Source organism: Diabrotica virgifera, chromosome 5 (genome assembly GCF_917563875.1).
Source record: "Diabrotica virgifera virgifera chromosome 5, PGI_DIABVI_V3a".
NCBI lineage: Eukaryota > Metazoa > Arthropoda > Insecta > Coleoptera > Chrysomelidae > Diabrotica > Diabrotica virgifera.
Genome location: NC_065447.1, coordinates 44,973,888 through 44,990,023, shown reverse-complemented (window position 1 = coordinate 44,990,023; position 16,136 = coordinate 44,973,888). Strand labels below are relative to the sequence as shown.

Here is a 16,136-nt window from a genome sequence, read left to right as displayed (position 1 = left end):
ATGCATGTTTATCTGGTTTTTTGGCCGGTGCGGCGCGCTCTATTTTAAAAATCTCCTATTTTCTTCCGACTATATTTTTCTAGATTCTTTGAGATTTTCTAAATAAAATAAGTTTCTTCACATTTTTCTCAGAAGTTAATAGGTTTACAGTTATAAGCGATTTAAAATCCGAAAAAAGCCAAAAAACAGTTATTTATGAAACTGTTCGTGAAGTATGGTTTTTGCGACCGCACGCGATTTTTAGAACACGAGCGACAACGGAGCGAGTGCTATGCATCGCTTAAGTTCGCAAAAAGTACTTCACGCACAGTTTCATATAATATTTTATCTACAAATAAAAAAACTGTAACACTTCGCCACTGGAATTAATTTCTATTCTACAATTTTTAGAACTTTGACATTTGAAAATCCTAACTACTTTCAAACCACAAAACTGTCAAAAATTTTGTTGTAAGTCATTGCTTATATTGTCATCACCATGACAACCCGAAAATTAAGGATATTTGATTATATGAAAGTGTGCCATAAAACCGATTGAAAGTGTGCGAAAAAGTAAATCCCATTTAAAATATATTGTTACTTCACGCACACTTTGAACCCTTCACGCACTGCTATTTATAATGAGTTTTCACAAACTAAAAACTTATACATAATATGGCATAGAGTAGATAAACGCATTTTTGGATTTTAAATCGCTTATAACTTTAAAACTGTTAACTTTTTGAGAAAAATGTCAAGAAACTTATTTTATTTAAAATGTCTCAAAGAATCTAGAAAAAATATTTTTCTTTCGGAGGAAAATAGGAGATTTTTGAAAAAGAGCGCGCCGCACCGACATACATATTTAACAATTAAAAAACAACAGTTTAATTTAAGGTTAGACGCAATCACTATTCAGAATCTTGAAGCTGAATGATTAAACTTCAATTTAAGTATGTTGCAACCTCAAAAATACTAATTTAAATATGAGTTTTAAGGCCTCGAAAATGCGTATTTTCGAATTTTCAGATTTTAAATCGCCTATAACTCGAAAACTATCAATTTTTGAGAAAATTTCCAAGATACCTTTCTTGTTAAGAATGACCCACAAAACTTAAAAATATATGCACTAGAGCAAAAAAACGTGATCTTTTGTATTTGTTTAAAAAAAAATGTTTAAACAATTTCTGCCCAAAAATTCCGCCCGGCACCCTTCAGATTTGTTTAAAGGGGACATTTTTGAATAGGAATCCACAAAGAAACCGAATCAGAAATTTTTCCAGACTGGAGCGGTCTCACCAAATGGACTATCAGGAATGGGACTCTACCATACGCAAGCCTTGATTATTTCCCAAATCCTGTACTGGAGAGAAATCATGTCCTAACCCCATATACTCAATATACCTACAATATCCTACCAATTTATACAACAAAGTTTATACTATATTTCTGAGATAGCTCACCTGTTTCTCCATATCTCACGTTCCGTCCTTCTCTGGTTTGACATCTTCCTTACAATACGGCACAGAGTTAATATCTGCTGCAGCAGCACGACTACCTCCAGGTTCTTCATCACCTTGGTCATTGCTACGCGGTTGCAAGTCGGGATGAATCTTTTCCGGTGTGCTTGCTTCTGGTGGTTTCTCAGAAGCCAGTACCTCGATTTGGGTTTGTTCTAAGTCACAGCAGGTATGCATTAACGTAAAAGGCAATTTTAAGCTAAGGTCGCCGCCCATTCTATTGACTAGGAGTTTGACTTTGACATAGTATGAGACGTATATAGCAAAGACGTTGCGATCATCAGGAGCGTTACGCTAAAACGAAAAAGTTCATTTTAAAATCCTTTACATATAAATATAAAATATATATGCCAAAACAAAACACAAAATACGTTTTTGGAAGTCTGCTTATTTTTTGGAAAAAGAATTTCGTTTAAATTGACAGGTAAAGGACAATTTAGATCAATTAACTTTTCATAAATCACTTTAATATTTTGTCTGTACTGCCCACATTCCAATATGAGGTGCTGTAGATCTCCCATTCCACCACAGGCGCAATATGGGTTATCACTGATACCTATGCTGTGTTTGTATGCTGGGGTTAGTGCGTGATTTGACCTCATTCTGTTTATTGCTTTTATAAATAGCCTATTTGATTCTTGTTTAAACCATCTCTCATTGAGAATTAGTGGTTGGCAATTTCTAAAATTTATTCCCGTTGTACTTTGGTTATATACACGTTGCCAATTTTGTTTGCAATGGTTTTTACTGATATTATCTATATCGGTTACTGGTAGAAGTATGTTGTTTATGTTTCGTTTGGTTAAAGCTGCAGATTTAGCTAATTTGTCGACTTCTTCATTTCCAAATTTCCAGAATGTCCTCTAACCCAACAAATAATAATTGAACTGCCCGAGGAAGTAATATCATAATATAGACTCTTAATCTCTATCTCAATGTGGTTTAGACTTTTTGTCGATTGGATAGAAGTGAGTTTGTCCACAATACTTCTACAATCGGCGAAAATGATATAATTGTCCATACCAACAGAGGCTATATATTTTAGCGCAAGTAATAAAGCTGATAATTCGGCAGTATATATTGAAGCTTCATTATGCAATCGGCATGATTCTTTATATTCAGAATTCCAGTGATATGTATATTGCACTTCCGGTTCTATTTTGAATTTTGGAGCCGTCAGTAAAAATATATTGAAACATAGGCCACTTGTCTTTAATTATTTTGTTGATAATACTGCCTGGAAGGTTTGAACGTTATGGGGTTATATGTTTACATCCTATTTGACGTCACGGGGTTATATGTTTACATTCTACACCAATTGTATATATAATTTTAAACTAGACATTATGAACGTCAGTAGAAATTGCAGTTATGTGATGTTACAAGTGTTTTTGATCGTTTAAACTATTCATAGAAAAGTTTTACAAAATGGTTTCATTTTCAATAGTAAACCTTCTTTCCTTTCCTTCAAAAACTGTATCAAACTCCAATCTCAACAAACTGGTATATATTATTACAATGACATACGATAAATATCATTAGAATATAAATATTTTTACTTTATTCCCCGACGACGAGCTGGCCAAATACCCAAGTAGGTGGAGGCCAATTAACTAAAGAAGAAGAAGAAGAATATACGTAAATATAACCATAAATGTAACCATATAGTTAAACTCTGTGACGTCACGGGTCTCTTGAACTATTTTAAGATACAGAAGACTTAAAATTTGTATTTCTAAGCTAGTAAAAATTGTATTTCAGTAGTATAACTCACGCCATTTATTTGGTGTCTGTTTCTGTTTTTATTTTGTTTGTAGTTTTTATTATTTTTTGTTTTTTATTGTATTTTTTATTTTGTATAAGCTTTGTCCACAAATTGTAAAAATTTTTTTGACAATAAAGCATACCTTACTTACTTATTATGAGATTTTGAAGCGTGAAATTTTGGAAATCTCATTTTTATACAAAACTGAACATTATTATGTAATAAAAAAAATGTGCAAGTTCCCTATTAACGAAAACCCATGAACAGAACATTCAATTACTACACACGATTGTAACGTCCTTGTTGACAATGACAGTACCAGAAATAAAACACCGAAGTAATGAACTTATCTCAACTGAAAACCGAACATGGAAATTCTAAACTCTGAGACAAGAAAACAAAGAATTTTGAAAATAAACAAGTTTATGTAAATGTAAAGGGACAAAAATTACTAAACTTCCAAGTTCAAGTACTTGAACAGATTAAAGGATGAATCTGACATAGAAGATCATGATAATGAAAAAGAAGAATTGCTCGAAAATAAAAAAGTCTCACAAACGTTGGAAACCCAGCAACTATGCGATCAATGGTTTAACCTGAAGAAATGACCCTGTCTTACAAGAATATATTAAGAAAAGTCATTGAGGAAACTCGTCGTTTGTCATACTCTTCTTGAGCAAAAGATCTCACGCAATGGCAAGTATTTCAGTTAATTGCAATCACGTCTGTCAATACTTTCATTTTGATGCATTTTTTGGTAGACTTCCGGTAAATTTTTTGTAACTGGAAGTGATATAAAAACCGGAATTATATTTTGCTCTTGTCTTGCTAAGGCGCGACGAATAATATATCTCTTGTACCATTTCGGTGACTTTAAAACAGTACTTTCATTTGCAACTCTAAATCGGAAGTACGAAGTCAAACTTCTCATCTTTAATACCATCTTTGTATTATAAGGTTTCATTTATTGGCACCTCATTTGTCATTTTTTATCTGTTCTAGTAACAAAGAAGTTGTGTGCAGGGACAGTCAGATGGACGGAGAGACAGACATGGATATGTAATTCAATATTTTCACCATATTTTTTAATGTTGAAAAATGGACGAAAACAACATTATTTAGGCCAGGAACCGAAGCATTTCACCTCGCAATTTTTACAGAATGGATCGATTTGCTTGAAAATTTGAGAATAAGTAGTGTATAGTCCAAGAATCAAAATCTATATGATCTTAAAAGGCGCTTTTACCATGGGGGTGGTTGCCAATCCATCTCTGGGGTGAAATTTTTTTTATTATATTTTGTCCGCAAAAGTTGATATAAACATTCATTATAAGCAAAAAATGATCTATACATTTTTTTGATTAAATTAATAGTTTTCGATTTATTCGCTATCGAAAGTGTTACTTTTGTATAGAAAAAATAAATGTTTTTCGATATTACGATTCACTCAATTTTTGCCGTAAGATTTTTTTTTCTTTTTCAAACCAAGTTCTTGGGAATTAAATAACCTACAATTTTATATGAAAACATTTTTTCGTATCTCTGATGCTAATCTTTCTATTCGGAAGAAAATGGCATTTGTTACCAAACTACAAAAATTCTTTATTCGTTTTTAACTCCAGTTTTTTAAAAACTAATCATTCTAAGCCAGTCAAACTTCTAGAATCTATTTATAATAGATAAATAAATAAGACTGAATAAGGCCAATGACCAAAAACACCGCTAACTTACATTATTATTAATGTAAAGACTGAAAATTTTATCGACGGCAAAATTGAGTGAGTTATTCACAATTAAACTTGTAATAACATGCAAAAACCACCTTTACCAACCCTTTTAAAGTCACCTATTTTTGCGGCTGAGAATTTTAAAAGATTTATTATTAATAATCTTATAGATCCTGTAAAAACCTACAAAATTATTTTGTTATTAAACTTTCTAGGATAAAAAATAAATAGTTACGGTTAAAAAATCAATATATTAAAAAAAAAAGAAATCCAATTGGAAGCATAATAATGTAACAGGTACATAGGGAGAAGTGTAATTTTGAAGTGTGTAAATTAAATACTTCCTAGCTGAGCGCTTTCGGCTTATGAAGCCATCTTCAGAGCTATGGTCAAAAGGTTCAAAATACCACTATGAAGAGAGATGGATCCCATGTATAATATAAAAATACTTCTATTTTTTATGCAGTTTTTTAACTGATGGAAAAAATTGGAAAAAAACCTTGTCTGATTGTTGAAAAATGCTCAATCCAGCTATTGTTTTATGGTCGGAAAGGTTAAAATATCTATTAAAAGCACAAAGGACTTTCACACGAAAAATTACATTACATAAAACGAATATTTGATCATGGTAAGGTCGAGAAACCTTAATAACTGGAGTCTACGGTGTCAGCATGCATGCAACAATTAGACAAGGTTTTTTCCAATTTTTTGCATCAATTAAAAAACTGTATAAAAAAATAGAAGTATTTTTATATCATACATGGAGTCCATCTCTCTTCATAGTGGTATTTTGAACCGTTTGACCATAGCTCTGAAGATGGCTTTATAAGCCGAAAGCGCTCAGCTAGGAATTATTTAATTTACACACTTCAAAAGTACACTTCTCCCTATTTACCTGTTACATTATTATGCTTCCAATTGGATTTCTCCTTTTTTTTTAAATATATTGATTTTTTAACCGTAACTTTTTATTTTTTATCCTAGAAAGTTTGATAACAAAATAGTTTTGTAGGTTTTTACAGGATCTATAAGATTATTAATAATAAATCTTTTTAAAATCCTCAGTCGCAAAAAGAGGTGACTTTAAATGGGTCGGTAAAGGTGGTTTTTGCATGTTATTACAAGTTTAATTGTGAATAGCTCACTCAATTTTTGTCGTAGATGAAATTTTTGTAAACCATTTTCTTGAGAATTAAATAAGCTACAATTTCATATTTAAACATTTTTTCGTATCTCTGATGTTAATTTTGCTATTCTGAAGAAGAAGCCGTTTTTTTCCAAACTACAAAAAATCGTTATTCGCTTTTAACTCCATTTTTTTTAAAAACTAATTTATTCTAAGAGAACCCGGTAGAACCTATTAATAATACATAAATAAAAATAACCAAATAAGGTTAATAACTAATTTTAATTAGGGTGGTGATTAGGGCGTTGCTTGCGATCACTTTTTCGCTGAAAAAAAAAAATGGGGGGACTGACGTTCTTTTCATTATAAGTCACTTAATTTTTGAGCTAGAGAATTTTTTTATTTTTGGTGATAGATATTTGTAAGTGCTTTAAATCAGTTTGAACAAGTTGTTCTCGAAAAATGCATAGTTTTCCCGTCTTTTGACTTTGAAACTACAACATTTAGCATTTGACGAAGAAAAGCCAACATATAATAAAATATAGCTCGATTACTATTGGTCCTATAGAAAATTAAAAAAAAAGGTTTTGTTTATTTTTTCAAAAGGTTCATTTTTGTTAAGTAAAGTTGTTTTGATAAAACGAAAACTTTTGGAGTTATTAGCAGACAACTGTATTAAAAACACTGATTTTTTCGATATAAAAGTAATACATTCGATAGCGAATAAATCGAAAACTATCAATTTTATCAAAAAAAAAAAATGTATAAAACGTTTTTTGCTTAGAATGAACGTTTTTACCAAATTTTGCTATTAAAGTATAATAAAAAATTTTCACCCCCGAGATGGGGTAGCAACGTGGACCTCCATGGTAAAAGCGGCTTTCGGCATGATATAGATTTTGATCATTGGACTATCCCCTACTTATTCTTAGATTTTCAAGCAAATCGATCTATTCTGTAAAAATTGCGAGGTTTTGTCCTATTTTAAGCTTCATTACTTGGACTATATTTATTATTATTTAGAATACAGTAAATAAATTTGTCTAATTTTTTGATGTTATTTTCCTTAGAACAGTAGAATAAAAAATGCACCACCCTTTTTGTTTGATAGGTACTAAACATAAAACAAAAACTAGTTTTAGTATTTTGTTGTTAACATTTTTACGCTCTAAAGACATTTAATTTATACTTTGTTAACTTGCTCTTACTAACTAAATGGATAAAGCTCAAGCAAACAAAAAGTATTAGTCTCTGCCATATACAGAAAACGACATCAAATGTATTACGTTCATAAAAACCCGGTTGTTTATAAAAGTTAAATCAGACACCAAGATGGCGAAAGATATTGAGTATCCCATTGAGGTTTGGGGGAGCAAACATCAACGAGGATTAAAAATTTAAAGGACATAAAGTTTAAAAAGTAAAGAGTTTAGTCCCTTGGACTTTTTGGCAGAGGAGTAACTGGGTGTTTAAAAATTAATAATTTTTCAGTTGATAACAAAACAAAAATCGGTCGACAGAGAAAAATTGACAAATAATATTAATGTATTCTTGGTCTTTACAAGAAATTTTTTACATTACTTAATCATCATGTAAGTCATTAACCCTTAAGTACTAACACCCCGTCTCTCAGACGGCATCGCTTGTCGAAAGTGGGATATTGCTCTTCCTAGAAAATTTTGAAGGTCACCCGTTTATGACTTTTCAAGTTGGGTTGTTCTTTAGTAGTATTGAATTCGGCAATTTGCGGCAGGTTGTTATTCGAAAGATATTTAGGCTCAAAGTGTGATTTCCGTCTAACAGACGGGGTGTTAATGTTTGTGCCCAGTTCGTCATTACACAGAATGTGCCTCAGTTCGCCAAAAAACATCAAATAAAGAAATATAGACCCTGAGGAAACTTTTTTGAAATGGTAAGATGAGGTAGAAGACGACATGAGCGAAGTGGAATCAATTTGTGGCGAAAATGTTGCAACTGACTACCATTGCTACACTGTACTAATTATAGTACCTGTTAGTTTTTTTTGGTTTTAACATTTTTTAAAACCTTTTTATTTTCATTTTTCTTACTCTTTGCTTAACTCGATTATAAATTTTCATTAAGATTCTGTAATTTGTTTAATTTTTATCACACTTTTTTCAGGAGTAAAAAGGTACACAAACAATCCTTCCATTCTTGTTATAATGTTTTTTATTTTAATAAATACAGAAAAACTAGATTAATTACTGTATTTTTTAGATAATCAATACTTTCAGTATGTCATCGAGATATTTTTTTGCATTAAAATATTTAACAAAAAGAAAAATTACCACTAAAATGTTAAACCCGTCTGTTAGGCCGTTAGTTATTGTTTACGTCATTGATTTAAGATGTTAGTATTACTTAAGGGTTAATACCTACTGCTGGATGCAGACCTAATCTGAACGTTTCCAAATTTCTCTATCTTCTCTGGAATACAGTTTACTGTTATTATGTTCCGTCAGAAATATGGTCCCTAATTATCCTTAGTTCTTCTTATAATTTCTTCCACGTGATTCTAGAGTATTTTTTATTCACTTGTAATCTTTTTTATTAATACATGACCGGTTCATCTCAATTTCATTTTTGCCTACTTCTTTTATTCAATTTTCTTCGTAATTTTAATGTAATTTTTCTCATATTATATCAAGGATGTACCTTTTTTTTGCTGTATTTATGTTTATTTTTTTTTATTATTTTTTTATCATTTTATTGTTATTTGCTTTTTATTTTCATTTTTCTTACTCTTTCCTTAATACTCCAGGGCGGATCTGTTTTGAGATGGACGTTGAGAAGTGACTCAAATTTTTTTGCAGAAATTGCTTGAAAATAGCTCAAATAATAATATTTAAGTTATCCTCCCACTCAAAATGGTCCGGAACATTGTTTAAATAATCAAAATGTCAAAATGTGAAAGGAAAAATTCGATTTTTTTATTGGTTTTTTGATTATAACTTCAAAATTATTCATTTCTGAGAAAATTTGTACTGACATAAAAGTTGCGTAATTAAATTTCCTACAATATAGAATTGGTCGACAATTTAAAAAATAGTCATCCTTGTTGCAAAATAGCAATAATTGCAAAAAAAACATGCAAAAACAAGTATTCGCATTTTAGGTTTTTCAACCATTTATGCTACACTTAGGACCTTCATATTTTACCCAGAAAAACTTTATAATATAGTAAAACAGCACTGTAAATTTAATTAAGATCGGTCTAATAGGTTTTGCAAAATAAATTTTGCAATCCAGCTTTCGCAAAAAAAAATCATTTTTTTAAAATGTTGCAAGACTGAAAATAAAGCAGATAGCAAGTTGAATTTTTTTTCTTCTTATAGAAGTGTACTGTACCTTTCCCTTGCAATTTCCAACATTAAAATCGATTAATTACAACGGCGTCAGGAAATTTTTTAAATAAACATTAATTTTTGGTGCTACGCGCAGGACAGCGGTGTAGAATTCACACAAGTTGATTTCCACCAAAATTTCTTCCAATCTTTATCTAATATATTATTTTCTTACTCCATATTTTCTTGTATTTTAATATTTTAATTCCACAAAAATCAAAGTAATTTTATTATTGTTTGTGAAATATTGTTTAAACAATTGGATATGTTTAAAAATAATAAACCTTTATTCTCTAAGTTAAAATATATCAACAAAGAAAGTTTTTGCTAAAAAAAGTGTTATTTCAAAGGATAGAGTATGTGTTTTTATTTTGCAATAAACAAATTTATTTATTTATATCGAAATATAATAAAAATTAAAATGTATCGATCATTATCAAAGGTCATTGGAATGCCCAATCAGAGCAAACTATCCGCTGTCCTGCGCGTAGCACCAATAATTAATGTTTATTTAAAAAAAATCCTGACGCCGTGATAGTTAATCGATTTTAGTTTTGCAAATCGCAAATGAAAGGCACAGTACACTTATATAAGCAAACAAAATTTCAACTTGCTATCTGCTTTATTTTCAGTCCTGTAACATTTTGAAAAAATGAATTTTTTTTGCGAAAGCTGGATTGCAAAATTTATTTTGCAAAATCTATTTAACCAATCTTAATTAAATTTACAGTATTGTTTTACTGTATCATAAAGTTTCTGTGAATGAAATATGAAGGTCCTAAGTGTAGTATAAATTGTTGAAAAACGTAAAATGCGAATACTTGTTTTTGTATGGTTTTTTCGCAATCATTGCTATTTTGCAACAAGGATGACTATTTTTTAAATTTTTAACTAATTCTATATTGTTGAAAATTTAATTTTGCAACTTTTATGTCAGTACAAGTTTTCTCGGAAATGAATACTTTTAAAGTTATAATCAAAAAACGAAGAAAAAAATCGAAATTTTCCTTCATTTTTTGACATTTTAATTGTTTAAACAATGTTCCGGACCTTTTTGAGAGGGAGGATAACTCAAATATTATTATTTGAGTTATTTTCAAGCAATTTCTGCAAAAAAATTTGAGTCACCTCTCAACGTCCAAATGTACTAATATTTTTACAGATGTGCCCTGGTCTATAAATCGAATATAAATTTTTATTAAGATTCTGTAATTTGTTTAATTTTTATCACACTTTTTTTCAGGAGTAAAAAGGTACACAAACAATCCTTTCATTCTTGTTATAATGTTTTTTATTTTAATAAATACAGAAAAACTAGATTAATCACTGTGTTTTTTAGATAATCAATACTTTCAGTATGTCATCGAGATATTTTTTTTGCATTAAAATATTTAACAAAAAGAAAAATTAATACTTAAATGTTAAACCCGTCTGTCAGGCGGTTAGTTTATTACGTCATCGTATGTATGTATGTTTACGTTGTATGTATGTTTACGTCATTGATTAAAGATGTTAGTATTACTTAAGGGTTAATACCTACTGCTGGACGCAGGCCTAATCTGAATGTTTCCAAATTTCTCTATCTTCTCTGGAATACAGTTTACTGTTATTCTCTTCCCTCAGAAATATGGTCGCTAATTATCCTTAGTTCTTCTTATCATTTCTTCCACGTCATTCTAGAGTCTAGAGTATTTGTTATTCACTTGTAATCTTTTTTATTTCTACATGACCGGTTCATCTCAATTTCATTTTTGCCAACTTCTTTTATTCAATTTTCTTCGTAATTTTAATGTATTTTTTCTCCTATTTTATCAAGGATGTACATTTTTATTTTTTGCTGTATTTATGTTTCTTTTTGATGATTTTATAATATGATGAATCATGTGTTAAAAGTTTTTCTTTTTATATTTATTGTTAAACATATTTTTAAACCTACATAAATTAAACGCCGGAACATGCTTAGCGGTCCGATAAGTACTTAACCTCACCGCATGATGGCGCCACTATCACAAGAGAAATCTCCTAGATTCTTTTCCGTAAATTCCTTTTTGAACATACAGAATTTTATAAATTCTTGTAACACATGCTGATCATGTTGTTTCCATTATCTAAACTTTTAATTTCGCTAGGTTCCTTGTCATTCAATTATTCACCCGATGTGTCGTAAAACATCCAAAGAAACGTCAATATCGTTTAATAATTTACAATGACACGCTGTAGCTTCTTGTTAATATTTTCACGTAACGAAATTAAGTCCTACGTTGGGAGTAAGCCTTTATAGAGCCCAGACCGTGCGGTTGATCTAATCACAGTCTCACAAACCCAAAAAACCCAAATAAGTTGGGATATTCTTACTCCCATCTCTATAGGGCGAACGAAGACAAACAATTTTTACATGAGCTTTAATGGGGTAAACTGGTATTTATGGTACTGGGGACAAAACCCTAGTATCTGGCGAAAATTCAAACTCCCAACTGGGAATCATTTAAAAAATTTATTTCTGCGATGATAATTGACATAATCTTGGATCTCCAGCTTCATGAGATTTTTTTAAAGTAAATAAATGATTCGATTTTGTTTATTTCAATCGACGCTTCTTCTTCTTCTTTTTAAAGTGCCCTCTCCTCAATGAAGGATGGCTACTACAATTGCAAATTGTCTCTTGTTTGCCTTCAGCTGTTCAAAATTAAGCGCAGTTCGTTTTCGAATATTTCTTAGCGACGATATTAATTACTAGTCCACTTTTTCCCTCGATCTATCCTTTTACTATTAGTTGAGCATATTGGTATTTACTATGTCTTAGTATGTGGTATAGGTATGATATTTTACTAACTCTCACTGGGTTGAAAAGTTGTCGTTCTTTGCGTATTCTATGCAGCATTTTTTCGTTTCAGGTATGCGAACAATTTTGAGGATTCTCTGGTAGATCCACGTTTCAAAGGCCTCCAATTTATTTACAGTTGCTGTTTTAAGGGTCTACATTTCAACTGGATAGAGAAGAGTCGACCAGATGTAGCATTTCGATAAACGTACTCGAATTTCGAGTTTTACTCTTTAGATTATTTTCCTTGCATGGTTCATCAACTTTAAATCAGTCCTATTTCGAGGCATTTTTCCGGGTCTGTGAGTATGCTGGTAAAGATCTCTCTCTCTCTCTCTCTCTCTCTCTCTTTCTCTCTCTCTCTTCAATCCTGACCCCCCGGAGGGAGTGTAGTGGTCGACGTGATATCGTGTATTGCCCGTCTCCAAAGATCTCTGTCTCTGGTCATTTCTTTTGACTCATTCATAAATCTTTTGCATATTCCTGTAATTTGATCGATCCATCTTTTTGGGGATCTTCCTCGTGATCTTCGGCCTTCCACATTTCCTTGTATAATGAGTCTTTCCATGTTTTCTGTGTTTGCTCTCATAACATGTCCGAAGTATTTTAATTGTTGGAGATGGACTTTACTGGAGAAGTCGTTGGCTAACTTTTAGCTCTCTTAAAATTGAATTATTTGTCCTATGGTCGGTCCAAGGAATTCGTAGCATTCGTCTTTAACAGAACATTTCAGTGGCGTCTATCTTTCTTCTTTCTGAATTTCTCAGGGACCAAGATTCACATTCGTAGGTCAGTATTGGGAATATTAAGCAGTTGATCAACCTCATCTTTAACGCTTTTGAAATTTGACAGTACTTCCATATTGTGGTCATTTTTGCTGTGGCGACGTTTGTTAGATCACATCTACGTTTTATTTCTTCTTGTAGTTACCCTGTGTTTGTGATTAATCATCCCAGATATAAGTATGCGCTCACAACCTTAAAACGATTAATTGTGATTATGTGTGGATGGTTGTTATGTAGTCTATCCACTATCATGATCTTTATCTTTGATATGTTTAATTGCAGACCAAATATTTGACTTTCGTTTTCAACCAGTCGTATAAGATCAATCAGCTCTACTTGAATATTTGCAAGAAGGGCTGTGTCATCTGCGAAACGTAGGTTGTTTATTTTATGACCATTTATTGAGATGCCTTTTTCCCATCCTTCAAGTGCTCTTTTCATAATATCACCACCCCTCTTCCTTCATCCCTGTCTGATACCCTGTTCTGAATGAAATTCGTTTGAAAGTGTGTCAAGCACTATAACTGATCCAGAAGTGTGTTCGTATAGTTCAGTTATAAGCGAAATAAGGTGTTGTGGTACGCCTACTTCTTTTAGTATTCGCCATAAGTGTTTCCACTTGACCCTGTCGAAGCCTTACGACAAAAGATAGCATGAAACCATACCATTACGGTAAAAATAGCATGAAACAAATCACCAAACGGTCGAAGGAGTATAGGAAGGCCAAGGAAGGGATGGAGTGACAACCTGGATATCTGACGAGGAGGCATCCGAAGATGGAACAGGCGCGAGTCTATTAAAGAAGCAGGAAGAAGAAGAAGATTTTTTTCTTAGTCTTCTGATTTTTTCGAACGATTTTCTGGTCTGTTTTATTCTCGATATTATTTTTTTCTAGATCAAGATTTAGGCTGCTATCGATCCAACACCTCAGGTATTTAAATTTATTAACCTATTCTAAAATGTGCCCGTTTATTGTGTTAAGAACATTTTCGTTTTTTTGAGATTGATCACTTTGGTTTTCTTAATGTTTATTTTTGTATCGAAATTGACGCTTCTAAGACGCAGTTATTATAGAGAAAGCGGTATCTGGTGTAATTAAGAGCGTATAAGCTCATAGTATGTTATTTCTTTTAAAATTCCAATAAGCAATAATGTAAAACCTTATAAAGAGTGAGATTTGAAATACGTAAATTAAAACTTTATATATTTTTTGGATAGTTACAATATACAGGGTGTCCAGAAACTCTACCGACAAACGAAGACAGGAGATTCCTCAGATAATTTTAAGACAATTTAATCCAATTTACCTATTCCGAAAATGCTTCCTAAGGGAGCTAGAGCTCTTTGAAGATGGCGCCATATAATTAGTTTTTCTTAAATACCTCCAGAACGCTTCTATTTAGAAAAACGAAAATTTGTATACATGTTTACTTTTCAGTAATGAATCGATTTCATCCATTGCGAATTTCTAGTACAAGTCATAGGCGTCCGTTTTGGGTAGGGCAACGGTTATTTTATCGCATAACTTTTTTATCTTCAACTTTTAAGCATTTTTGATACTGGATTATTAAATTGCGAGGTATTCTAGTACTAAAAGGTACTCTTACTTTAAGTCGGTAGGACACATAGTTTTCTAGAAAAATCGATTTGAAAGTTTTTAGTTTTGGGAATTTGAAAAAAAAAAATTGAAAAAAATAAAAAAAAAACGATGTATTTTACCAACTTAAAGCAAGAGTAACTTTAAGTACTCGAATATCTCATAATTGAATAATCTAGTGTCAAAAATACTTAAAAATTAAAGACAATAAAATTATGCTATAAAATAACTGTAGACCTACCCAAAACGGACGCCTATGACCTGTAGTAGAAATTCGCCCTTAATGAAATCGATTAATCTCTGGAAAATAAATAAATGTACCAGTTTTCATCTTTCTAAATATATTTTTTTTAATCTTTTTTTTTACATTCAAAGAACGAAAAATTTTCAAATCGATTTTTCTAGAAAACGGTGTATCCTATCGACTTAAAGTAAGAGCACCTTTTAATACTCGAATGCCTAACAATTTAATAATTCAGAGTCAAAAATGCTTAAAAATTAAAGAAAAAAAAGTTAGGCGATAAAATACCGTTGCCCTACCCAAAACGGACGCCTATGACCGGTACTAGAAATTCGCAATATATGGAAGCGATTCACTTCTGGAAAGTAAATAAGCATACCAATTTTTGTTTTTCTAAATAGAAGCGTTCTGGAGGTATTTAAGAAAAACTAATTACATGACGCCATCTTCAAAGAGCTCTAGCTCCCTTAGGAAGCATTTTCGGACTAGGTGAATTGTGTTAGATTGTCTTAAAATTATCTGAGGAATCTCCTGTCTTCGTTTGTCGGTAGAGTTTCTGGACACCCTGTATATTATGTAGATTCCTTTTTGCACATAAAGAATTTTATAAATTCTTGTAACACATGCTGATCATGTTGTTTCCATTATCTAAACTTTTAATTTCGCTAGGTTCCTTGTCATTCAATTATTCACCCGATGTGTCGTAAAACATCCAAAGAAACGTCAATATCGTTTAATAATTTACAATGACACGCTGTAGCTTCTTGTTAATATTTTCACGTAACGAAATTAAGTCCTACGTTGGGAGTAAGCCTTTATAGAGCCCAGACCGTGCGGTTGATCTAATCACAGTCTCACAAACATTAACGGCTCACATCAGCTGCCTCCTTTTCGCTACAATTTGCACTACCTCGACAACCACAACCCTTTCGACGTTTAGCTAGTTGCCAAAGGGGGTCTATTAGTTATTGGCAAACAAGCAAAATATCGATAAAGGAAATTCAGCGAAACGAAATCGCTTAAAAATTATTTTTTAAATAGATTTTGGGAAAATAATACAGGGTGTAACAAAAATACAGGTCATAAATTTAACCACATATTCTGGGACCAAAAACAATTCGATTTAACCTAACTTACCTTAGTACAAATGTGCACATAAAAAAGTTACAGCCCTTTGAAGTTACAAAATGAAAATCGATTTTTTCCAATA

The 16,136-nt window shown here is 31.5% G+C and overlaps 1 protein-coding gene across 3 annotated transcripts in view; it reads right to left on the bottom strand.

Moving 5' to 3' along the window:
• The window catches only part of LOC114326149 (beta-arrestin-1-like), a 1,212,937-nt gene that overhangs the window by 49,649 nt on the left and 1,147,152 nt on the right, over positions 1-16,136 (bottom strand). For all 3 annotated transcript variants that reach the window (XM_050651410.1, XM_050651412.1, XM_050651411.1), the window contains exon 12: positions 1,443-1,793. In XM_050651410.1, the coding sequence (XP_050507367.1) occupies positions 1,458-1,793 (336 nt within the window). In that variant the 3' untranslated portion in view covers positions 1,443-1,457. The remainder of the gene's footprint in view (positions 1-1,442; positions 1,794-16,136) is intronic.